Below are 25,142 nucleotides of genomic sequence, written 5' to 3'. Positions count from 1 at the left end.
TTTCATGGTTAGGTAGTAATAAAAAACAAAAGATATTGCTATGTGCTTTGGCTATATACAGTTCTTCCTGGTTTGTCGCAGAACTCGTAAAGAAATTGAAGCAAATAAGATCCCCCTTGCGAGAGAGAGGAGTGAACTTTGTGAAAAATCTTTATTGCTGTATCTTTTTACGTTTACCGGCGACGAAGTAGCCGCGAGAAACCTAATTAAATGCCGTAACACATACCCTCGCGTAAATATACGAGAAATTGTAGAAAATACAGAACGAGAATCTCACGAATCAATAACCTACGGAAAAAATGTAATGGAGTTTAAGCTAAAAATTTATTAGTTGTATAAAAGAGTACGCTTCTATAAATATTTTCCTACTTGTTTTTCCATGGAAAATCGATTTTATGAATGATTGAAACCAATAGCACTTTAAATGTGATTTATCCCGTATAATCTCCTTGTTAAAACAGCTTAGGAAGGAATTAAAAAAAAAAAGAAAGAAAAAAAAAGAGAAAATGCGAAAAGAAAGAACGGTGAAAATACTATGGAAATAAAATGGTCTATTTGACCATATTATAGCTTGAAGTTTAATACGCATCTGTTCTGTATTTCATAGTTTCGTTGACTTTTCAATGGTTAAATGCTGCCTCAAGATTATAAAACATTTACATAAATACAAATAACGGAAGTAAGCAATTTATAGTTCTTTGCTGAAACTGTGAAATATATAGCTGGTGAATTTAACGAGAAAAGCTTTTTAATCTCTCTTATTTCATTCTACTTTCCACTTCTAGCTAATATATATAATATATTTATATCAACTTGATAATATTACGTATTAAAAAGATTTCTGAACTTAAATAATATATAACTTATGAATTAAATAATGCTGCACGTTATTAATTATTTTTCATACGTAACAAAAAGATGACTATTACATTTAACAGTAAATTTATAGTTTCACTAAAGTTTAACAAAATTTTAATGTTTTATAACCAATTTATTTACGTCTGTCTTGTATTTTTTTTTTTTTTTTTTTAAGACAAACGTTACAATTTTATAAGCTATAAATATCTGTTAATTAATAATTTAGTCTAACTGCATAAAAGAAAAGGATTTGCATTGCTGTTATATTTTTTTGGTGGTTTTTTGATAGGCTTTAAAGTTGAGCACTCGTTAATAAAAATTTAATAGCCTAGTTATTTATTTATTCAGAATTGAAGTTAGTTATACGCTACGAGCACATAAATTAGAAGTAAAATTTAATTTTTCAGTTAACTTTTAAACGAAAGTTCTTCGCTCGTTATTTATTAAGAATTGTTTTATTTAAAGAACATATCGTAAACGTAACTTTAAGTATTTCTTATGGAAAAGTTGTTACCTTTTGGCTTTTCACACGTGATAAATCTGAAGTGAGACAGTGCGTTAATGCATACACTGCGTTCTCAATTTCTCGACGTTTTACTTGCTTTGACGGCAAGGTCTCACAAGTTGAGTAAATAGCACATTATGGCTTGTTTCACATTTAAGCGAGCCAGCATTTACACATTCAAGCGTCACTATATAACATCTCTTCAAGAAAATATAACTCATTCCCTGCGAAACGTATGTTTTATTTTTGCAATAAAACCTTCATTAAAAATGTGTGAAAAATTCTTTTTCCGGTATCGCTTAGAAGGTATAAAATCAGTTAAGTCATTTCTTAAATAATTTAGCTAAGTATTTTCATTTTAAAGTATTTTTAATAATATTCGCAACATGTATATGCGTTGCTTGTAATTATTTTTATTTTTTTATTATAACTGATATTAAGGAAGAATTTTATTTATATCAGAAATTAGAGATAAAAGCTATTCCGTAATAACTGTCCTTTTACTTCGTTAATATTGTGCGAATAGTGTGTTCTCGTAGAGAATATGTCGTTATTGGAACACAAAGTATATATGTATAACATCTTACGATGATATACCACTCAGGCACCATGCTACAGCTAAAATGCCTTGATTGTTTTATCATCACGTTTCTACCTATTATATTCATTGCCCAAATAGACGTAACAATTCACAAATAACTTACCGAAATCCTTCTTTAACTCAAATTGAACTAATATATTTTAATAGTCGCGAGTTTCTTAGTCGCCGCCACTCAAACAAATTATCGTAACAAGAAAATTATTTTTATTTACTTTTGTTATGAAATAGCTACGTACAAAGTTTAAATGGATAATTTTGATAGTGTTATTATTCTTAATTTCCGGCAGAGAAGTTTTTATAATTTTACGTATAATGGTAATAAAGAGTAGAAGTTGCCTTTTGTGCGAGTATAAAGCGTATTCGTGCACAATTTTAAAGTAAAATTCTAACACAAGCACAGTACAATGTAGAAATATCTTATACGAGTCTGAGCAAATCTGTTAAACACCGTTGAATATTTCTTTTTTTACAACGCATGACAGAAAATTCGATAAAATTCACCAAGATACGTTGGAGCTCTTATTTCACCATTTCACATTTAATTTCCATAAAATAATTGTTAATAAAATCTGCATTTTTTTTTTAAATTATTATTTTCAATTTTTGACGAAAAAAAAATATTGAAATCTACATCGGTTAATCATATGTTATTACACACATGCAAATTCTGTTATTGATTAATTTTACTTACAACTATTACACATTTTTTAATTTGAAAAAATATATAACCAACAAAAAAAAAAAAATTTAATTTGCAAAAATAAAACGTACCTACGCATGGTTTGCTCCTTTTTTTTTCGCTTCACGTTCTTTCGGTTCAATTCTTCTCTATTTCCAATAGTAGTTGAACGTATAAGTGATTAATCACGAGCAATCGAGGAAATCTCGAACTAAATCTAAAAACTGGAACATTTAGAAAACACTGGGGGAAAGTAAAACACTGATACACACAATTGCAAAACAGAGTAACGAGAAAGACGATGCGCTTTGATATTCCGGACTTGAAGATTGAGACTGAAAGAAAAGAAAAAAAAAGAAAAAAAAAGAGAAAAAAGACATGGGCGCCGATACTGAGAAAGTATAAGTGCATATGAGAGCTTGATGTAAGTACGGCTGGTTTGTAAGCTGTTTCACTTACCATGGGAATTCTAATTGAATTCCAAGTGGATTCGCAAACCGAACGCCAAACGACCGAGAGCAGTAGTTTAGCGACAGCTGATCGCGTTCTAGAACATCGTCACCTACGTCTTTCGACTCAGAAGATAGAGCTTATGAATAATTTATTATCGACGATACGGTTAATTACTCGTTAATTAGGCGGAATGAGGCTCAATTATTACAGGTTATGCAAGTTATTCGTGTCTGAAATAATACATAAATTATATTGTTAATATAAAAAAAGAAAAATTCTATAGTAACTGAATTTTGAAACTCTGGCTGAAAAATGGGCACGGTATTTATATATCATCTGTGCAAAAGCTTTAAACGTAGTTCTTAATAAAATTGTGTAATGAAAGAGTACATAACTATGCCTATGATGTACTCGACGATAATTAAAAGTATGGAGATAAAAGATAACATATCCCTTTGTTTGCGCATTTGTTGTCAATGTAGAATTACAAATTTAATGGGTCCACCAAAGTTATCTGAAAGCACGAATTAAAATAACGTATTGCAATTACAGATTGACATCTCTAAATTAAATTAATTCTCGTGTTATATTACAGTCTCTTTTCACAAATGCGTCAGATTAATATCATATATTATGTCTACGCAAATAAATTATTAATTACAACTTTCTTTGTAATAGATAAAAAAATTTCTGATTAATTAGAGAAGTTGTAAAGCTCTACAATATTTATGAAATATTATATCATTGTTAATTACATACAAACGTAATGTTTTTTATTACTTTTTATAAATTAATGTAAATCTCTTTCTCTTTACTTTGATAAAAAAAATACTTCAAAAGTTAATATTTTTCTGAGATTAATTTGAGATAAATACAAGTAATTCGGTTTTATTATAAAAAATTGCCTTTTTATAAAAAATAAATATTATATAATTGAATTTGATTATTTTATATCGGTATATAATTTTACTAAAATTATACAAAATTGATTAGCAAATAATATGTTTATCGTAATATTTATATCGCGTATCACAGATTTCTTTTTCTGTTAATTACTTTTGCTAGAAAGTAAATTTTTTTTACGTGCTGAACTTTGATAAAACGAAAAATACGGAAAAGATGTGATGAAGAGAGAACGATAGAAGCATGGTTGCACTGTATTTTGCGACTGCGTCGAACGGACGCGGATCCTCCGAGAACTCCAGATTCCCTTCAGTTTACGCTGCGCACCCGATCTGATATCTCGAATTGATATCCGGTTGCTATATTTTGCAATTTCAATTTTACTATTTTTCTGTGGTGTAAATCTTTTACCGCGTATTTGATTAATATTTATTAATTTCGATATAATTACTAAAAGGTTGTTTTCTCAAGTTGCTTTTCTCAAGTACACCTGAAATTACCAATCTTTATATCAAAATTATAATATCAGTGTGGAAACTTTTTCTAAAGGATCTCTTGATTATTCAGGTATATATTATTTTTTGTAGTATTAAAATTCAATACTTAGAATCTATTTTCTATTAGGTGCTCAATTTATAGTGAAAGTTTACATATAATTTTATGTTTGTTAAATTAATTTGTTAAAATAGGCTTATCAGTAAAATTTTAGAGACCAAAAATAAATTTAAAAAAAAATATATATATATATATTAATTGTAGAAATATAGTTCAGAAAAATATGTTTTAAAAGCTATTTAATATATATGAGAATATGAGCAGTTCTCGGAAAGAAATAATAATTTTGTTTTTCACATTAGATTAGTCTAAAAAAATTGATTAAAGTTGCTATTTGTACACACACATCTATGTAATATCTATAATAATAATGTCTGTGGATATACGTCTTATACGAATTTAAGTTCTTTATTATATTCGTAAGAAACGATATTACATTTTAATACAATGATGTTGCTGCTCCGTCACGTACTCTCTCTGTTCTAATTTACTTTCTAAAGTAAGTTATAGCGAACCATAATTAATAAGGGAATAATATAATTTGACGTTAAATCTCCGGATACTCGTTGTAAGGTTTAGTGTAACTTGAAAAAAGCATTTAAATATTATTAATGTTGAGTTTTCAATTTCTTTTAAAACATTTTTCTTTATTGTTATTACGTTAGCGTGCAAGTAAGCATCACTTTACATAACTAAAATAAATATTGATTTATTTGTCGCGTTTATATATCAGTTTTATTATGTTGATACAAAAAATAAAAAGGAATTGCGCGATACGATTAAATTAAAATTTACGGAAGTTGAAAGCACATACAGAGTTATAACTGTATAATTTTAATACCCGCATTTTTGTTGCAGTTTTTATCATTTTTTTAATCATTTTTATGTTTAATTTTATTTAATTGAGTGAAATTTTTAAAACGTATCTATTAAAAATAATTTTTGTGTGCATATATGCTTAATAATAATAAAAAAAAAGATTAAAAACGGCGGTTTTACATTCATTCAAAAGACTTTATATTTTCAATCGTTGAAAAATATGCCATACCTAATATACTGATTCGTATATCTATGTAGTAACGAATTTAAACTGAATTTCGTATTTAGTTATAAAATGATGGAACAAACTCCCCATCAGTACGGAACATATTGCATCAGATATTGAACATTTTAATAATCTTCGAAAGTAAATTATCAAGCTTTTCTAGGAACTTAGATAATTATTAAATTATTATTCGGTAATTAATTAGTAAGTCAAATAATTCCTTTAATTATACATAAGTAATAAAATTATGTCAGATAGCAATTACTTGAACGATTTATTGGCGATTGAGATAAGTATATTAATTTATTATTAAATTTTTCTTTCTGTACTAATACATGTAAAATGAGAACAAGGAGCTTGCTTTAAGTATCTGTAGATACAATCAGTACCTAATTTAATATTAAGCAACTTTGATGGTGCTTTCAACTTCGTTGCAACGATCACTATGCCGCGTCTGTCATCAACCGGAAAGTTTCGTTCGAGTAGAGACATCGATAGTTGAATGAGCAGTTGTTATCGTCGTTTGATGCATATAATTTTCTTTCGATTATTGTTACACGAAAGTTTCGACTGTCCTACAACTTCGTTCTGTTATCGTGAGATTCCAAAACACGTTCTCACATATCTTAGCGTTTGCACTCTCAAAAAATATTTTGCAACAAAAAAAAAAAAAAAAAATAGGAACCTGACACTTTTCGCTTTTAAAAAATTACCGATGTATCACACTTTGATTAGACAGCTAAAGACTGCTAGTAGGAAAGGCTGTGAGTATTTAAAATTTATTCACGTTCGTTTTGGTAATCCTATGCAAAGTGAGTTTAAAAAGGAAAGTAATAAAATAAAAAACGTTGCAAAACGAAAGAGAATTTTATTATGATAAGTAAGTTAGGACTGCTAAAGTGACTCGTGGGAGAGTTTAGTTCACGTATGTACAACGTGACATGTAAAGCAAACTTGTATTTGGAGATTTTGATAGCGCGTACGTCACAGTTGACAGAGCTATATTAAAGTAATATTAAATATTTTCGTCTCTTAACGTACGAAATAAATTTTCGGCAAACCGACCGTTTTCCGTTCATTCCAGCTGCATATGTATTACAACGAAGAAAATGCATCAGATGGCATATTGAAATCTCGGAATAGAGAGGTTATGCGGTTTGGAATAGTTCGCAATTGAAAGTTTGATCCGACTTTGTATTATGAAAATTCCATTGAGTTCCTCCACACATCGTTAGTTCTCATAATATTTCAATTGTAAAATCCAGAGACTATATTTTCGTACCTGGCTTTCTTCGAATAGGAACGCAGCTCTGCGGCATATGAGATGATTTTCGTTAATGAAATTGAATTTAGTGAACAAATATCTATTGTACATATTTATCTTACTTCCTATTTCCATTGCATATTGTGCCACCAAGGCGTTATCGTGAACTTTTTCATTTACAATTCTTATTAGAGATTCAATCTTCATTTAAGAATGTTTTCTTGCTAGATTTTTATACTTTTATTAAAGGGGAATTTCCTCATTGGCCGCTATTACTTAAGTGGTCACAGTAACTACTGTAATTTGATAATGGAAAACGTCTTGTTGTGCATGTGTTTCGTAATTCTCGCAAAGTGTATACAAAGCTCGTTACTAAAGCGTGAATAGTATGTAAATTGAATAATCTGGGGAAATTCTACGGTTGTCGAGTGACTAAGAAATGACGGAAAATACGATTTAAATGTCAATCAATTTTGCATATCAATTCATTTTATTTATTCATTTTTTTTTTTTATCGAAAAAACGTAATCCAAAAGAAATACGATTCTTCCTTCGACTTCAAATGAATAAGAATTATTTCTTGTAGCAACATTTTATATTCACAAATGTTGTATACAAATGTAATGCGAAAAGAAAAAAAGGAAATTAATTATATTGTATTACATTCTGTAGAGTGTAAAGCAGCTAAACTGCAATAGAACGAAATTATATCATCTACCAATCTCGTCTTTTATATCGTTGTTAGCAATTCTGTTACAATTCTTTTAACTGAGCGACCTTATATGTGCCTACGCAGTCTCTACGTACAATCAATATAATACAAAGCGTGGAAACTGTTATTTTCTTTCGATCACAATTTTTTTTTTAATTTTTTTTTTTTAAACACAGAAATTGTATTTCTTTTCTTTCGTAAATATTTTTTTACATATTATTCTTAACAGAATTTTCGCGCACGTGGAGATATCGTGTATTGATTTATACAAGTTTCAGTTTTATGTAGAAAATTTTATATGCAGACCTAAAAAACAGAGGAGACACAATCTAAAACTTTAAATGAAGCTCCGTTTGAAGTACGCGCATGAATTATATTTATCTTTCATCAAAAAGTTTGGGGTATAACGCGACGTGGCGATTGTGTGACAATCGATTAACGTATTGTCCGATCGCGAATGCTTAGTTTCCGCGCCATTGTTATTAAACCGGACAATAACGGCATTGCCAAGCAAAATAAAATAGCGTCTCGTTGGCATGCTGATCAGCGCGCGACAGAATTGCCATCGCGGCGATGCACTTCGATCGAAATTAACCGGATGCAATGTCATCTTTGATCCAATTCCACTTCATACGCTGGCAAAGTAAATAAAAAGAATTGATAAAACGCGACGACATTTTTATATAATTTTTTTTTTTATTACGATATTTTTACATATGACGTTCGCGTAATCGGAATAAAAATATCAAGTAATGTCAGCAGATTAAAAATATTGAAGTGCAACGTCGAGTAGTTGAGCAGAGATTTATCTCAAATTGATCCCAGAATCTATATATAACTAAGTGGGACTTGAACAGCCTGGGATGTGTACTTTCATTTATTGAACTACCTCTCTTAATTTGTCGTTTATTTTTTTTTTTTTGAAAATAAAAAAAAATTAACAAAACAATTTGTCAAACGATTTCTTTTCGATTGGTATTTCTTTTTTTTTTCTTTTTATTCAACGTAGACGTATTACAGTGTAATAATTACTGACGGATTATTTAACGGTGAATATTTGAGGATGCGCTACTTAGATATTTTATCTAATAAATTTTCGTTACTTATTGATCTTGAACCCTTGCCATTTTCGCACCACTGAAAAGCGATACGCTCGTATCAATGACGTTTACGCTCATTAGCCACCGGGTTTAGTTCGAAATTGGTTTCTCGTCTATTCTTGTCTAGATAGACGTAATTCTAAGAAGAAAAGTGGCTTGTATTGAATTCCCATTGTTACGCACAAATTAGAACAATAGCATTAAATCGTAATGCACTTCAAACTATCGACATAACGATGTGGAATTTACGGACGCATGTATTTAACTCATTGTTTAGAGTAAACATGTATATAAACGAGTTGCACTTGAATTAGAATGAAGTTCTATCGTTGTTGGTTTATTTATACATGTCGCTTAACAAACACAAAGATATAATTATACGCCGCATTACGAATCGTAAATTACAAATATTGGCACTGCGAGATATAATCGCGAGATATCTTTATTTAAAGTGAAACTTCGAGTAACGCTAAGTGATTAAATAATTTGTCACACGTAAGTAATTATGAAGATTTGCAATTAGAAAAGCCGTATAATAATGAAGCCGGCGGTTTTAATTTATCAAATTTAGCGGGACGTGATTTATCGAAACTGATTTAAGTCGCTAAAAGAAAGTTGAGCTAAAGCACCGGGAAGGAGAAAAACGTAGGAGAGCTTCACGCATCCATAAAAAGCTGAGTAAGTTTCTGGAATCAAGTGCGCTCATGCTATTTTGAGAGTTAAGATTGATTCGTAGTTCTCTCGTAGTTAGCGTGTGACTTATTTAATAGACCGTGACTTACGTGACGGTGCCTTTGATTAATGAAAGTTTCGGCGCACATTATAAAAGTCATACTCGCGAAGCTGAAATTGCGGAATTTACTGTCCGCGAATACGCTCAGGTTTCGTAAATATTTCGAATACATTAAACTAAATTCACGATCGATGGCCTAAAAGTACATGTTTTTTTTTCTTTTTTTTTTCTTTGCTCTTTAAACAGCGGTTCTCCTATTAGCAAAATAAATTCCGCGAGCGTTCATTCGATTTGATGTAAACAGGGGTGCCTACAAATAAATATTCATTTTAGAACGTTTTCCCTTTTTAAGAATAAATTACAATCAGATTTTAAACGCCCTCGATATGGTCTTGTAAATTGTCATGTATACATGAATATGCTAACTGGATCGATTAAATATTCGGCGGTGTTTTGACACTGGATGCGTAGAATAAAAGAATTAATATCTTAGACGCAAAATACTTGAGCAACGTACATATGTTGGCGACGTAAATGAAAATAACTATCCGCCGCATTATTGTAAATTAAATATAAACGTGAAAGGTATTTTATGAAAGTATTAGTTGCGACAAAATTCGAGAGAAAAGGCACAGGTTTTTACAACGCCGGAGAATTTCTTCAATAATTTTCCAACGATGAAACAATAATGCTAATTAATGATGTTTGTGGTAATGGACGAAAAATATTGCAAAGAATTTAAATATAGGCATACATAAAGAGATATTGATTCTATTATGATGATAATTAACTTAACATTCCCTTTTCTCTTGGCATATTTTACACAATATGGGAATTATTCACTTTTAATAAATTTGGGATGTTAATTAGTACAAATATTATTAACTTATATAATATATCACATCAAAATAAAGTTAATTCCGATTTTCAACAATAAAAGCGATGCAATTTTCAATTACAATCTGTCAATGTGTAACGTTATACATAGATGAAGTGTTCTATCACGATGTCGAGCGCAAATTGATTATTTTTTAAAAGCCTTTCGATGATGCTCTTTAAAACTGTCAAAGACAGTTTCCGCCAGAATCCAGAGATTTATTAAATACCTTTATTACTCTTATTACTTTTATTGTTGTTTTACTAATTGCTGTACTAATTAGTCGCACTAAATTTAACGGACGTCTATCCGCGGGTCTAGTCTCGCTCGAGGCAATGTGACTGAGAGATAACCGAGAGGAAATTATAGACAACCTGGCGCGGGGGTGGATGGGGAAAGGGGTAAAATATGGCAACGATCTAGCGGTTATCCGCATCTATATCATCTTTGATCGAGCAACATCGGAAGTTCCGTAAGTTTCCGCCTGTTCGCTATTTCCGCGAAGCATTATGCTTCCCGAGGGGTTACTTGCATTTTATATTTACCTCCGGCCTCTTTGGCGAGCGATTAATATCCTTTTTCAAGTATCCACGTCAAGTACGTACGATGTCTTTCGTATAAGGTTAATATTTTACATTAGAGGCCCTTGTGAAATAGTTAACGTTCAACGTAACATTTTTCTGAAAACACCGCAGCAAGAGATGTGTGAAATTGTTGGGGTCGCGGCAGTATTAAATACTTAACGGCGAATATTCCTCGTAATTTTTAACTTTACCACGTTTATTCTTGTTTCCGAATAATATGTACGCTGGAAGGTAGATATAGCGTTTGCTGCGCCGGCAGCAGCTAGCGTACGTAACTTTAAAGTCCTGTGATCGAGTTTCACATGTGCCACATATGTATATGTACCGCGCCGGCCGGTTGCCGATGACTGATTTTCCCCCCCGTTCTCTCAATCCCTGTTTCTGCCGCCGAGGGTTACGTACGATAGCCGCTGTTACCGCAGAAAACGCCATATCTACTTTTCAGTGTACTTTGAAATTTTTATTGCGGTTTTATTCACTCTTCGCGCTTATCATTTCCAAGCAACAGTCTATAGATTTCGCCAACAAAGATTCCACTACATTTCTCGTGTATTACATGACATATCGTACCGTCAACATATCAGTCACGTACTTCTATCGATTTTCTTCAAATTTAACATTCCATTGCGTCTTTTTATTGCGTCTATGAATTGTGTTAGGACTCAGTATACTTAAACTTTTAATTTTTTTTTTAAGCTGTTCTACAGCTCTAATATGTATAACGATCACATATTTTTAGATTATTAGGTAAACTTAAATTTTTAAGCTGCGTCAATATTAATTTTTTACTTTCTGTATGCGGTATCTTCAGCTAAGTTTTTATCATTTTTCTCTGGAATCAGTTACACCGTAGCAAGACCATAAAATGCCATTAATGCTTGTCTAGGGATTCTGAAGACTTATGACGACATTAAAAAAGAAAAAAAAAAAAGATACAGAAAAAGGATACTACGGAGAATGCATCAAAGTCATTTTACTTTGAATAGATTTTGGAAGAAGAATATCGAGACATTGTTTTTGTTCTTATTTGCTTATCTGCTTGCTGACATTTAAAAATTATTATTTTAATGAATTTAAATTTAATAAATGCGTGATTAGATTATTCAAGTAACATTATTTTCTATATTAAATACTGTGAATTGTAATGATTTAATTTAATATGCATGGAGTTATATCCATGAGAGATGAAAATATTCATTGCAATTTTCTCTGAATAGTTCCTATTTCACAATTATAATCATTGTTAGATTGACTTAGAATTACAAAAGAAATAGCGTAAAACAGCCGAATGAAATTAGAATACTCGTAAAAACACCTAGAGTCTGTTTCTGCAATTAGAACTATCGCCGTGCGTACTATTCTACGTTGGAAAAATATTCCGAGGGTTAGATGTGATAAATAATCTGATTTTACTAATGTATCTCTAATCCTTTAAATCTTATTTAAAACGTATGATATTTCGCTATACAAACAGCTGTTTCAATCGCGTCAGGCAAGGGGAGCGAAGCCTGATGGGGCTGATTCTAGATGGGGTGCCCTTTATAGTTGTTTATCGAAAGAAAATTCTTTTTACGACGAAGCTTAAGGTTCGTCAAAGAAACCCTATCGATTATTTCAAATATTCTCGTAGTATTTTCGTATAGATAAATTTTATGTAAATCTATGCGGTGAGCCAAGTACGAGCGATTCAATAATTTTACATGGCGGTAGAGAAACTTGTTAAGAAGAACGATGCACATTTCTGTTGATTCGCATTTGTGTTTATGTTTAAATAATGAGTCTCGCGCTCCAGGAGATATTCTCCTTTGAAATATATCAGACGACAGAATTAGCTGGATCGCAGCGTTCTCGAGAGAAATTCAACGAAATAGGGTAAGAGAACTTGCCAAGGCGACAACAGTTCGACCGTTGACGGGGTATCCATTTCCTCGAGGGTATTGGGCAACTCGCGTAATTTAAACTTGACGTTACACATGTTGCTTATAGTGATTAAACGGAATTCAGATAGATGGAAATTTAATCGTGAAAATGTCTCTTACTAATCTCCGTTTTTTATCTGTAGAAAATAATCTGTCGTGATAAAAAAGGAAGAAAAAAAAGAAAAAAAAATAGAAACTAGTAAAAACACGAGCGATTTCCGGAGGAATTGTATGCATGTTCCGACACAATGCGAGAGCACGGTTATTCAGATTATCGTGAGATTATTTCGCCTTTCTTCGAAATGGCGCACAATGCCGGCAACATCTATTGCCGCGTTTTACTATATTGAAATTGCACGAGGTATTGCGTCTAATAAATATCAATACGCCGGCGTTATAACAGCGCACGCTTGGCGTATGTACTCAAGAACATGCATTCCACTCCTTTGAGTATATTACGCGTATGTCGAACGTGCCCTACGCGCCATGTACAAAATTAATAGTCGACGATACACCGTGTTGACATTACGTTGCCAATGAATGTCTCGCGACTGTTGTTCTACGATGAGGAAAGGTAACGTTGGTTTTCCGTCAAGCGTTTTCATAAAAGGGGCAGCCACGGCTGAACGCACACAGCTTTCATTCTCTCCACTTAATAATTCACTGCCGGAAGCTCTCCGGTGGTGCGTTCTTTTAGCAATCTTCTCGGTTTTAACTCGCTTGCGCGTATTCCGTCAAACTTATCTGAAATAAATTGTCTTCGCGGCTTGTTGACGCTTCGCGCTGTCACTTTGTTTTTACCGCGTGTTTCTTATCTCGTCCGATTATTAAAAAAAAAAAAAAAAATTTGTCTGCCGCGGCGAGGTTAATTTTTTTATATTTTACATCAAGTGAGATTATATGCAATTCGTAAATTGAGATTATTGACGATAATACATTTTCGAGTCGTGTAATATATTTTTTTTTTTTTACTACGTTTTTTTATTATAATTGAATATCGCTTGTTTACATATTGTCTTTGACAGTTTTTATTATCCTACATCTCCTTAAAGTAGCGATTCAGCGGAATTATCAGAAAAACTACCAGAAAAATTATTAGAAAAACAAAGTTTCCAATAGTCATATTCTACGAGTTGTTACAGGAAAAAGGCGTACGCTTCTCAAGTATTCGCTAAACATCCGTTTTATTCGTGTTAAATATCAATCTTCTTTTAATTATTTTACATAAAATTTTTATTAAACTTGAAGATTATTATTTAAACACAGTCAAAGACATTCAATAGGGCGGGAAATACAACACTATCAACCATCGTGCTTTTAAACTAATGGCTTTTACGCTTTATTAAATTAAAAAAAAACATTAAAATTTTAATGTTTTAAATCAACATTGTTAATGTTATAAGCTGCAGAGAGAACGCTACACGGAGCTAATTATTTAATATCTTCGTAAATTACACGGCCAATCGCGCGATAATCAATAAAATGAAAGCGGAGTGTAGCAGAATATGGAATTTGAGATCCTTCTTGCATGGATTACCTCGACAAACGTTCATATTTACGGATTAATGGAACGTGACGTCATTAGATCTCCGTGCATTTCTTGCGATAGATGGAATAATATTACATATACAGGTTCGAAAATATATCACCGCGGTTATCGGGCCACACTCACCGCGTTTACCTTTTAAAACAAATTACATTTTCAATTTCCGTTAGCTATGAACCTAAACGAGTTTCCTGCATTGCACGCGAGGAGCAATTCGAAGGCATCGCGATGAAAGAGCCCGCCAATAGCAATACCGATAAGAGCAATCTCTCTGAAATGGTTATTTTTTCTTAAGTGTATTTCATTGCGATACTTGACGTTACGCACATTTTAATTTCCTAAACAATGCAAGACGCTTTGCGCAAAACGATCAAAGATCTCCGAGTGGAAGTCGAACCTGATCGTCGTCTACCGAACTAGCTAGCCAAATCCGTGGTTTGTCTCGCGGCTGTTTAGCAAAACTGTTCGGCGTTGAGTCCGAAATTTAACGCTCGAAACGTTTCGTGACGTGCTAGATGGGAAAGCTAGATATTTAAATTTTTTTCGGCGCCAGCTGATGCATCCGTGATGCTGGCACGTCCACGTGGAGTAGGACCAGACTGGCCCGGCGCCCGCGGGGCAGTCGAGCGCGCGTTGACATAGGTCAGAACGCGCCGAAATAGACATCGAGATTTTTTAACTCGTTATTAGACTGTGATAATTGTCTCCAGATAGACGGTTAGACGTGAGGATACTAGACATATTTTTTTTTTTTTTTTAACGATAATCTCACTTTTTGAATGCTGTGTAGTAACGTTTAGACTTTGTTTAGATAGTTATTAAATAATAAATATTTTTTTTTATAAATTATGACTGGTATCGAGATGGTTATTAGCTAAGGAATATGTCTGATTTGCGCGATTTATTTATTAAAAATTAGAATATCTAGATTAATTTCTACGAGTGATATAATTAATTATTATCGATAAAGTCTTAATGAATCGTCATTTATATATTTAGAAAGAAATAAAATTGATAAGTAGTTTTAAGTGATACTTTAGAAGCAAAGTCTTTGTTACACATTAAAGAGTATGTTACTATCGCGCGTTAATATCTCGTGTTAAAGTGATAAAATTTTTTACGATAATGAAAATATCTTTATTTATAAACGAAAAAAATCTGCAGATTATTGATACGTTGTCTAGATTATCAGGTGGATATCAAGCAGGATGTTTCGAAATTTCGGAATTGACATTGGTTTTTACGGTCTTTTGACTTTTATTAAACGTTATCACGTGTGATCTCTGTTTCAAATAAAACGCAGGAAAATTGGTTATCTGATATTACGGATTAATATTCAACATAAATTGTAGAATTAAATTTTAAATGTGTAAACGTGTATTACAATTTATTAATACTAATGACAGCTGATCGCGAACCGATAACAAAATGCTTAGTTTCTGAAATTTTAGTTTCCGGAAAATTGAGTTTTATTAAATAATAAATAATCACAAATACACCAGCATAAATACAAAAGATAGTCTTTTAGCGTTTTTTTTGTTTTTTTTTTTGTTTTTTTTTTAATATTTGTCAAAGCCAGAGGAGCGCACGTCGATTGCATCGATAGGACGAAGCGAATTTCAATTGAATTGATTCTAATATCCAAAAAGCAACGTTGTCAATATCGTCACATACCTTTGTTTCGACATTTATCCACATTTCTATTGTGTCATCATTGTTGAACTTTTTTTTTTTTCACAAACTCACATAGCTCGCGTTCTCGAGTCCGTTGTCGGCCGAATCTATCCTCACTCTTTTACTCACTGGTGCGATCATGTGACTAGGTCATGCGGATTTCCACGTCATTTTCAACTCCTTAAGACACGCGGAATGAAATTGCAAGTTGGTGCCTTTTCAGTTGCAATTTCGCATAAAGCTATGCGAAATTCCTTGCTAACATATGCCAAAGAAGCAAACCTGCACAGAAGGAAGAAGCGTAGAGTATGTATAGCCGGATGGCAAACGTGCTAAAAGCGATACAATTCTCAAAGGCATCCTTTCGTCTCTATACATATTCGCAGTTCATAAATTGACGCATGCAATATAAATTGATGTAGACAAGTAGTAAGTAGTATCAAGCATTGCCGTAATACTCATTTTACTCGTTTTAAAATTGTCTGTTGCGCGGAAAACCGGGCGTAATAAAGTTGTTTATTAATTGTGAGTGATAAGAACCGTGGCAGCAATCGATTCGTGCGCCGCTCTGAAAGATCACACGCTTCAAAGTCCTCGATCTTCGAGACATAATTATTTGGACCAGATACGCTTGAAACTTCGACGTTTATAGTTAACGTATAAGTGACTATCGATTTAATATTTTCTCGACGCGTGACGTCGCCGATCAGCAGTTATAACTGCATTCTAATTTATTGGCGTGAAATCGGTAGAAATAAAATTATATTAATAAATTGTGATAAATGAAACAATATTAATTTCGATTAAATATGTATTAAATATATACGTATATTTCTTTTTTTTAAATTTTTGTTCTTTAAATTGAAAAATTATTAAAAGTTCTGATTCTTATTTTTTTTAAAAAAAAGAATTTACTATACACAAGGCTTTAACGTTTGATTGATTGATTAGTTTTATACTCTTAAATAGATACTATCGATCACTGTACGTACATTTAGGTGAATAGAGAGTGTAAGAGGCAGTTGATACAGGTAAAGTTAATGACAAGTTAACGACTCAGGCTTTCTAATCCGGCTTACGAAACAGCGATTAATTACCGGTAAAGAATATTAACGCGAATATGTTAATAAAACGTAAAATAAGAAAGGTTGAAATACCGAAAATGTCGACGCGCGTGTACGTGGAGTAAGTAGCTCAATTGCATTTGGTTTAAAAGAAAAAAAAAAAAGATAATAAAGAGAAAACTACGACAGTAAGTGAGTTAGCTCGCAAAGAGATCAAAAAATATATCTCGGGAACTTTCCGTAGATGCACATCCATGGTAAATCCGCAAAAGCTTTATGCAGCTTCAAATGGCATCATGCTTCGCGAGAAAAATTTTGCACAATTTTCCATGAGAAGCGTGAAATATCGAGCTTCTGTATATTATATAACTCAAGTCATACAAATGTAAATTTTCTTGTAGCGAACACAATTCGTTCATATCTTTAATAGGAAAATCCACACAATTTGAAAATGTTTTTTAATACTTACAGATACAGCAATTAGTAAACATTAGAAAAATCTGAAACACTTTGTGTGTTAATAAAACGAAAGGCGTGATTAAAAAAAAATCAATTAAGTTAAACTAAATAAAAACTTTATAACGGAATAAAAAAAAGGGGGGCATTACTTACTTGCCTGATTACTTGTATAGATATATAATTTGTTATTTTTATTATTTTAAACTATAATTTATTTTTGATTTGAATCAAATTTAAAAAATTTCTTTTTCTTTTTCTCTCTCTCTCTCTCTCTTTCTCTTGTTTTTAGAAATAAGATAGTCCATTATTTTAACAATTGATAAACCTCCTTCAAATATAAACTTTGGTAAACGTAACACGTTTAATGTGTAAGCTTGTGGCTAACGCAGTTAGACGATTATCGATCGCGGCGTAATTATAAATTAAAGTCCTTTGTCATTCATTAATGTGCCGATAGCAAATTGCAAGCACTGATTGCGTCATGAAAGTAACAAACAATTCGATTGTAACGTTGCCTATATCATTGTGCTCGGCTTTCTGATTTACTCTTCATTGCTTTATGTATCTCCATATGGGGAACGAAAATATTTCCTTTTAAACGGTCGCAAATAAAATATTGAGCTCTCTCTTTCTGCGGATATGCGACCGTTTATATTTGGATTTGACTTAAATTTATCAACATTTAATATTTACTGGCGTTCAAAAGGACCGTTTTATATAAACCTCGTATTCGCGTGCCAGCCTTACATGCCCGTTGGCTGCAAAAACCAGTAAGCTTTAATAAAACCGCGGCCGAAGTAAATGTACACTTTTATCTCGTTACGTTTTCAGAGCAATTTATTCCAACCCAATTATTATGGGTGCTCCAAAAGGTTACACGTCAATAAATTACGATATGTGGAACTTTATCGGGATATATAATTTTGCGTTGTTTTTACGCGTATCAAATTCAATATTGATGTTCAAGTTCCATAGGTGATTTAGATTCTTCTGCAGCACGCAATAGCGGATGCTATCGATGTAGCGTGAATTCGGGTGGCACGTCGGAATTTACGTTAAACTTTGTAAACGAAATGCATTCCTCCCGGGGCAAAATCGATGAGAATTGCGTTTGATTCGAAATTACCGTGGAAATTGAAGTTGTCGAGAATATGCCAAGAATATCGGCGCTGCGGAAGAGAAGTGAATTAATTTCGGAAAGCGACAAATCGTTAAATCACGCCGTTTTCGCCAATATTACGTTTATCCCGGTCAACTAAGTGGAAATACTTCGTTACTACTTTCAATTTCTTTCTCTTTCTCAAAGAATTACTGTAGCCCAGACAGAGTAGCGAAACAAATGTCTTTAACTAATGAATTTAAAAAGGAAACAAAAAAAAAAAACATATATTATTTATTGATTAACATTTTTCTAATGTTATAGATAAAAGTACGCGAAAATAAAAACCTCAATAGCGCTTAACAAGTTTTTCGTAAATTTTTATTATAAGATACGTTTATTTCAGTATCTTAATAATTCACAATAAAGTATACAGATTAAATGCGCGATTTTATATTACTAAGTATCTTCTGAATCTTCGAGCAATCTAATTTTCTTTTTTTTATACAACACTCGAATGAATTTAGCATGACGAGCGTGAAATACGAATCTACTTTGCAGAATCCTCCATCGGTTGGAAAAGTTATATAGTTTTGTCGAAGGCGAGTAAAGTTTCTCATTAAGTTTCAAGTAGCCGCTTGCGTAATTCCGATGTAATGATGAATTTTTGACAGTGATTAGGTGAAGTACAGGATTATTAAAAAAAGTGCACTGAAGCAGATACTTTTATTGAAAATATTATTATATACTGGGATTTGCAGTTCTGTCATATAATTATTGAAATTACTGTACATTTCTTTCCGATGCGATTTAATTCAATCTCTTTCGCCGCGTACGTTTCATTAGTATATGCGCTATCGATTGACATTGTCAGCTGACGTGAATCTGATTGAATGGACTTAGAAAGAGCTGTAATTTGCTTTGGCAATTGCTCAACCATTATGTGGAGACACAACGTTGGCTAATGTGAAATTATTATTGCTTTGTAATTCTAGTGGAAAGGCCATAGCCTTTCACACTTAGGAAATTAAACCTTCTATATTTATCATATTACAGAAATTTTTATATGATAATCAAACTTGCGTGAAGTTTAGACGATGCTTATTTAGACGAAGCTGCAAAAAAAAAAAAAAAAAAGAAACTAATAATAATGAGAGACAAATGATTATTTCCGCCGTAGGGAAACCGAGAAAAGTCTGACAACGTAATTCATTATTTTAATTAATTAATGTTTGCGAGACGGCGTCAATCAAAGTGAGGCGTAAATGTTACCCGTACGATAAAAGCAGTAACTGAATATTCTGTCAACAGAAGCTGCGTGGTGTATAGCTGGATTTTCTTAGCCATGTGATGCATTTTCTTTTAAAGAGTGTAAATTAATTAAAAATTCACGGTTATTATTTTTTTTAATTTTTTTTTTTTTTTAAATTGAAAATATACATTTTATTCAAATTCTGTAATTGACAGTGCGCAGTTTGACGTATTGCGTGTTACCGCGTAAGTGCACAAACCGCAACCGCGAGCACGTTAAACGCAGTTACTATTAGAATTAATAAACACGAACATATAGCTTGCGCTATAATCCCGAGATATTTAACGTTTAACGCATTGGCGAGTGTATTAAAATCGAATTCATAACGGGATTTTAGTTTTACAGGAGTAATTTGAACAGACTGGCAAAAATTGATCTTCGTGTTCCGTTACGGTATTAATTACTTTCGACGGGTAACAATATTGATCAATCAGTATATCATACCGGCGAAATAAGTTATATATCATACATGAATTGCATGGATGTTAAATACGTTTCGCATACTTTTTTTTTCTTTTTTTTTTTACATGGATTTCGCGTATCATTTCAATTTACTATCGTCACAGATCTCTTTTACAGAACTAATTTTACATAATTATGCAGCACGTGTTCGCAATTAATTAACTGTATTTATTTAAATTTCCCAATGCTAAAAATATTTCACAGCGGTTCAGTTTGAGATGCGGTTTTACTATTAAATTGGAGAATTTTAAACATCAAAAATGAATTTTCTCTTTGCTGCCGCTATAAAATTATGTTTGACGGATTCCAGCACGGGTTTTGATGCAGCTTTTCTATTTATAACCATACATGCATTAAACGTTAAAGTTCGAGTTGAGAGGTGGAAAGAGTTTTCACGAAATTGATGGTAAGTCTTATATCGACAGATGCTTTTATGCAGTTTTGCCCGCCGGATATGTATGAACGAGCTAAATATTTTTCACCAGGCTCCAGTCGTGGAGCAGAGTCGGAGTAGTACATAAATAATGACCGTACATATTGAGCTGCTTAGTAATCACGGTTTTCATCGAATGGGGAAGGTTTATTAATAGCCGAATACGCGCCGATAACAGATCGATCGGGTTCCTCTTTTTAAAAGTAAATTATCTTAGGTTTTGTGACACGAGGAATTCAGTGGAAGAGATGAATAAAAGATGACGAGGCGAGCACGTCGCGCATAGTAACGGTTTATTCTGAATTTAAATGCCAAACCTCGTTTAAACTTTATTGTTAAACAATATGGTGATGTAGAACTTGTTTCCTACGCATCTTGAAATAATATACTATGTAATACAATGCGTAATCCTAGCACTGATTTATTGAGTCTTTAGAATTTTTGAAACTTTCGAAAATACGTAACTCGTCCGATGTGTTTTATATAAACTTAAAAATATATATTATTTTTGCAAACATATTTTAAAATTCGAATTATATAAATATAATTTAAAAAAAATTTTTTTATTTTAAAGTTATACCGCCTTATTATTATGTGTTCGCAATAATATTTAAGACGTACAAATAATTTTAAATAATCCGACAGTACGACAGTCTTTCATTATCAGAATAAGATGTTTACGATGTCCGAAGTATTTTCAATTTCTTTTATCTCGAGGATCAGTCAGAGAACAAATTACTCGCACGTAAAAATCGAAACTGCGTTTTATTAAGTTTCGTCCAATCGCGAGTTTGAATCTTTATCGAAGTGTTATTGACACGTCTAGAAAACTAGAAACTGCACACAGACGATAAGAGATTGTAAAATATATATATCACACTCTCTCTTTCTCTCTCTCTCTTTTTTTTTTCTCTCTCTCTCTCTCTCTCTCTCTCTCAAAAGTATCGACGATGTTAGAAGCAACGAAACTATTGTTTCTTACTTTTCTTTACAGATAATAATGAGGGCAGGTGGTTATTTTAATATAAGCGTAAACCAAAATGCTTTTGAACTGGATAATATTGAATTCGATTATAACGAATACGTGCCGTATGCTCAAAGACCCGAGACTTACATCGTACCCGTCATATTTTCGTTAATTTTGGTCGTAGGCGTAGTAGGAAATGGTATCTTGATTCTCATTTTGCTATGTCACACCAATATGAGAAATATACCAAATACGTACGTGTTATCTTTAGCTTTGGGCGATTTGCTGGTGAGTACATTACTTGGCATCACTTTTCTTTCTCGAATATCTTTTCAATTTCACAAGAAGAGTAAAAGTTTCTCGAGGTAAAAACGACTCTTTACCATGATCTATCTCGATAATTCGCACTGTTTTACGTTTGATATAATCCAATAGTAAGAGTTGAATATCAGGGATAATTTATTGTTACAGGTCATTATAACTTGCGTACCTTTTACCTCAATTGTTTACACGATCGAATCGTGGCCATGGGGGTTGACTATCTGCAAACTATCTGAATGTGCTAAAGACATATCGATTGGCGTATCGGTATTTACTTTAGCTGCATTGTCAGCCGAAAGGTAAATACCTGAGCTAAGAGTCTTGTTGTATCGTACAAATTAAGTCGAGGAATTAAACAAAATTTTCTTTACCTTAGTAACACTACGAATATGCGCTTCTTAATTTAGCTTTAAGAAACTAAACTGCAATTCTACTTGCATAATATATTCCAAGCGTAAAGGCCAGGTTTTTGCAGTCTGATTTTAGGAAAATTGATCGCGGGACAAAAGTCAAAGAAACGTAAATTAATTGGCTGTTCATGTTATTAGTAATTTATCTTGAAGTTAAACGAGGCTCCGGCGGTTTTGTAGTATAATCCGCATTCTCACGTTTCTCATAGATATTGCGCCATCGTGAACCCTATTCGTCGCCACGTGGCAGGTTTAAGCGCAAAACCACTTACCATTTTAACGGCATCCCTTATTTGGGTCTTAGCGATTGTCTTTGCCATGCCCGCCGCGCTCTTCTCCTACGTATCATCTGTGCCATTAAGAGGAAACCACAGCATTTTAGTCTGCAACCCTTTCCCCGAAGAATTTGGTAAGCCGTAATGCAATTTTCCAGGATACGAATTCAAATGTCACGAAATCATCACGCGCATACATGTGTTAAACGTGAAGTTTATAATAAAATTAAAAAAAAGAGAAAGCAAAGAAAAATCTACGTGATAATCAAATTTACGGAATAAAACAATTTTTTTTTTTTTTTTAATCCTTTCAGATATGATTCATTAATGGTAAAATATTTTCCGTATATATTTTTCTTTCTTTTATGTCAAATACAGCTTTCATTTGAAGCTTTCATTTAAAGCTTTTATAAAATATTCATAGCCTATGTACCGTTCGCAGATACGTCATTTTATTTTAACTCATTGGGCAATATTAATATGTGTGAGAAGATATTAATTTTGTAACGCGAGTTATTGCGCAGAAATAAACGATGCACTGTGTGCTTTTATATTACAGGGGACGTTTACGAAAAGGGAATGGTAATGTTCAAATTTTTGGTATATTACGTAATACCGTTGTGCGTGATAGCTGGGTTCTACTTAGGTATGGCATGGCATCTAGCATTGTCGACCAGAAACATGCCAGGCGAACTTCCCCGTGGCGATCTTCACGTTGAACAAATAAGGGCGCGCAAAAGGGTATTTAAAAAATGTTCTGTTAAAATTCTAAAATAAATTAACGAAATATTAAAGTCGCACTTCGTTAGAGCACAATTAAAAGTAATTTAATAATTCCTCTGCTTGATACTGTATTGGATTGATGATTTCGTGTTATTGGAATTTAAGGTGAGCAAAATGGTAGTGTGCTTCATAATCGTTTTCGTGATTTGTTTTCTGCCGTACCATATATTTATGCTGTGGTTCCACTTTTGCCCCACGGCTCGTGACGATTATGACGATTACTGGCACGCTTTCCGGATAATTGGCTTTTGCCTCAGTTTCAGCAATAGCTGTGTCAATCCCATAGCTATCTATTTAATTAGTCGCACATTTCGTCAACAGTAAGTACACGCATGATACTCTTATGACTGGCAAATAAAATTATATTGATAAAATTCAACTGCAATAATAAAAATTGCAAATTAGCTTCGCTCATATAGACATTGAATTCAAACGAGATGGAAAAAAAAAAAAAAAAAAAATAAAGCAGAAGAAGAAAATTCAAAAGTTCTTTGCGAACTGTTTAACAGGAAATTAGGTACATGTATTTTTTAAATCTACATCCCTTGTTCTTCTGTTGTAGATTCAATAAATACTTGTGCTTCTGTCTACCGGCTAGCTCCACTATATGTGGCAGAAATCGAATGGAAAGCAGTATAATTCGCGGACACGGTGTCTTTTCCCAAAGAACTCGGCCTATGTTTTGTGAGACGAGTTTTGAGTCGACCTTTCGAAGGCGTACTCAGGAATTCAACTCGACCGGAGTATTCGAGATGGGTAGCTTAGACACGACCAAGCCTAGCGTTGGCGATCGTAAATAAGTAATTTAAAATATAAACTAGTACGCGGATATCAATGTAAATTGCAATGCAACTCGCAGTCAATAATAACAAACCGAAGCTTTATCGAGTTTTCCCTTTATAATATTTAATGCTGCAAGTTCCCCAATGCGGAGGGGTTAAGAGAAGCGAATAATAACTAACTTTATCTACATCAATATTTCCATAATGTTGCCAAGATTATAAAATCTCGCTTGTTAACTTTTCATTTACACAATGTTCGTATAATGAAACTTCTCTTTGAAAAATCGATAATCATATTCGAATTAATTTCTAACGAGTAAAATAATTATTCAATATATTCCGTAAAAAAACGCGCGAACAACGAGAAAATTGAATTCCTTATTAACATGACGCGCGAGTCATAAAGAAATGCATTAAATAAAATACAACGAGCGATCTGATGTATATTCAGTTTATTATCTATTTTGTGGCAGTAATTGGTTCACCGAGTTGAATTATATTTCGCTGGTATTTCACGAGAAGTAAAGCGTGAAAATACGGAGCAAATGACGTAACGGAAACTCATTTCGAATCTTAGTAGCTCACCTATCTATATGCATAGACGTAACATCGTTACGTATTTATGAATGCATGCATGAATCACACAGATTCCCTTTTTTTTTTAATCGCTCGATAATTATAGTATAATATATTAATGGAATCGCATAACATTTAAATTAAACTTATAATGTATATTACTCTAGTCGCCAGTGTACAAGTATTAAAAA

General features: G+C 32.6%; 2 protein-coding genes across 3 annotated transcripts in view; both read left to right on the top strand.

The window, feature by feature from the left end:
* Positions 1-25,142, top strand: part of LOC139107161 (zinc finger protein 90) — a 124,006-nt gene that overhangs the window by 26,223 nt on the left and 72,641 nt on the right. The gene's annotated exons all lie outside the window — the stretch shown is intronic.
* Positions 1,032-25,127, top strand: LOC139107157 (neuropeptide CCHamide-2 receptor-like). 2 transcript variants are annotated; one of them, XM_070664505.1, is made up of 7 exons: positions 1,032-4,566; positions 21,832-22,092; positions 22,276-22,424; positions 22,745-22,944; positions 23,370-23,551; positions 23,699-23,913; positions 24,156-25,127. In XM_070664505.1, exons 2-7 carry the CDS (start codon positions 21,838-21,840, stop codon positions 24,391-24,393), a joined length of 1,239 nt encoding a protein of 412 aa, XP_070520606.1. In that variant the 5' UTR covers positions 1,032-4,566; positions 21,832-21,837; the 3' UTR covers positions 24,394-25,127. The 2 variants fall into 2 exon arrangements, with proteins under 2 accessions (XP_070520606.1, XP_070520605.1); XM_070664504.1 differs by lacking the exon at positions 1,032-4,566 and having other exon boundaries at positions 21,784-22,092.

The sequence above is a fragment of the Cardiocondyla obscurior genome, linkage group LG12 (assembly GCF_019399895.1).
Source record: "Cardiocondyla obscurior isolate alpha-2009 linkage group LG12, Cobs3.1, whole genome shotgun sequence".
Taxonomy (NCBI): Eukaryota; Metazoa; Arthropoda; class Insecta; order Hymenoptera; family Formicidae; genus Cardiocondyla; species Cardiocondyla obscurior.
The sequence above is the reverse complement of the archived record's forward strand: the minus strand, read 5'-3'. Positions and strand labels throughout refer to the sequence as shown.